The sequence below is a fragment of the Etheostoma spectabile genome, chromosome 2 (assembly GCF_008692095.1).
Source record: "Etheostoma spectabile isolate EspeVRDwgs_2016 chromosome 2, UIUC_Espe_1.0, whole genome shotgun sequence".
Lineage (NCBI taxonomy): Eukaryota > Metazoa > Chordata > Actinopteri > Perciformes > Percidae > Etheostoma > Etheostoma spectabile.
In genome coordinates this window covers 25,310,802-25,311,143 of record NC_045734.1, presented here as the reverse complement: position 1 = coordinate 25,311,143, position 342 = coordinate 25,310,802, and the positions used below count along the sequence as shown (strand labels likewise).

The 342-nt window shown below is 34.5% G+C and overlaps 1 protein-coding gene across 1 annotated transcript in view; it reads right to left on the bottom strand.

Annotated features, from left to right (window-relative positions):
• Positions 1-342, bottom strand: part of LOC116701906 (olfactory receptor 4C12-like) — a gene marked incomplete at its 5' end in the record, with an annotated part of 4,058 nt that overhangs the window by 3,125 nt on the left and 591 nt on the right. Inside the window, one exon of the mRNA XM_032535950.1 lies at positions 3-266. Coding sequence (XP_032391841.1) covers positions 3-266 — 264 coding nt within the window. The remainder of the gene's footprint in view (positions 1-2; positions 267-342) is intronic.

The window sequence follows — 342 nt, the reverse complement described above, 5'->3', positions numbered from 1 at the left end:
ACAATCTTTTGAGGTGTTTAGAAATTTCTTTCATTTTGAGCCCGTATATGAGTGGGTTGAACAAAGGATGATACAGAATTATTTGTAATGTCATTATTAAGCGTGCAATTTTAGGGAAATTGGATTCTACTCGAGCTATAGTGATATCATAAATACTCAAAATGGAGAAACTGATTAAAACCAACAGGTGGGGTAAACAGGTCTGTGCAGCTCTTTTCTCGACTTCTCTAGCTCTTTCGTAGGTTATTATAAATATCCTGGTGTATGTAAAACTACTGAACATCAGGGCAGAATTGAGAGATCAATATAAATACAACCAATACAGTAATTACTCTTGACGTT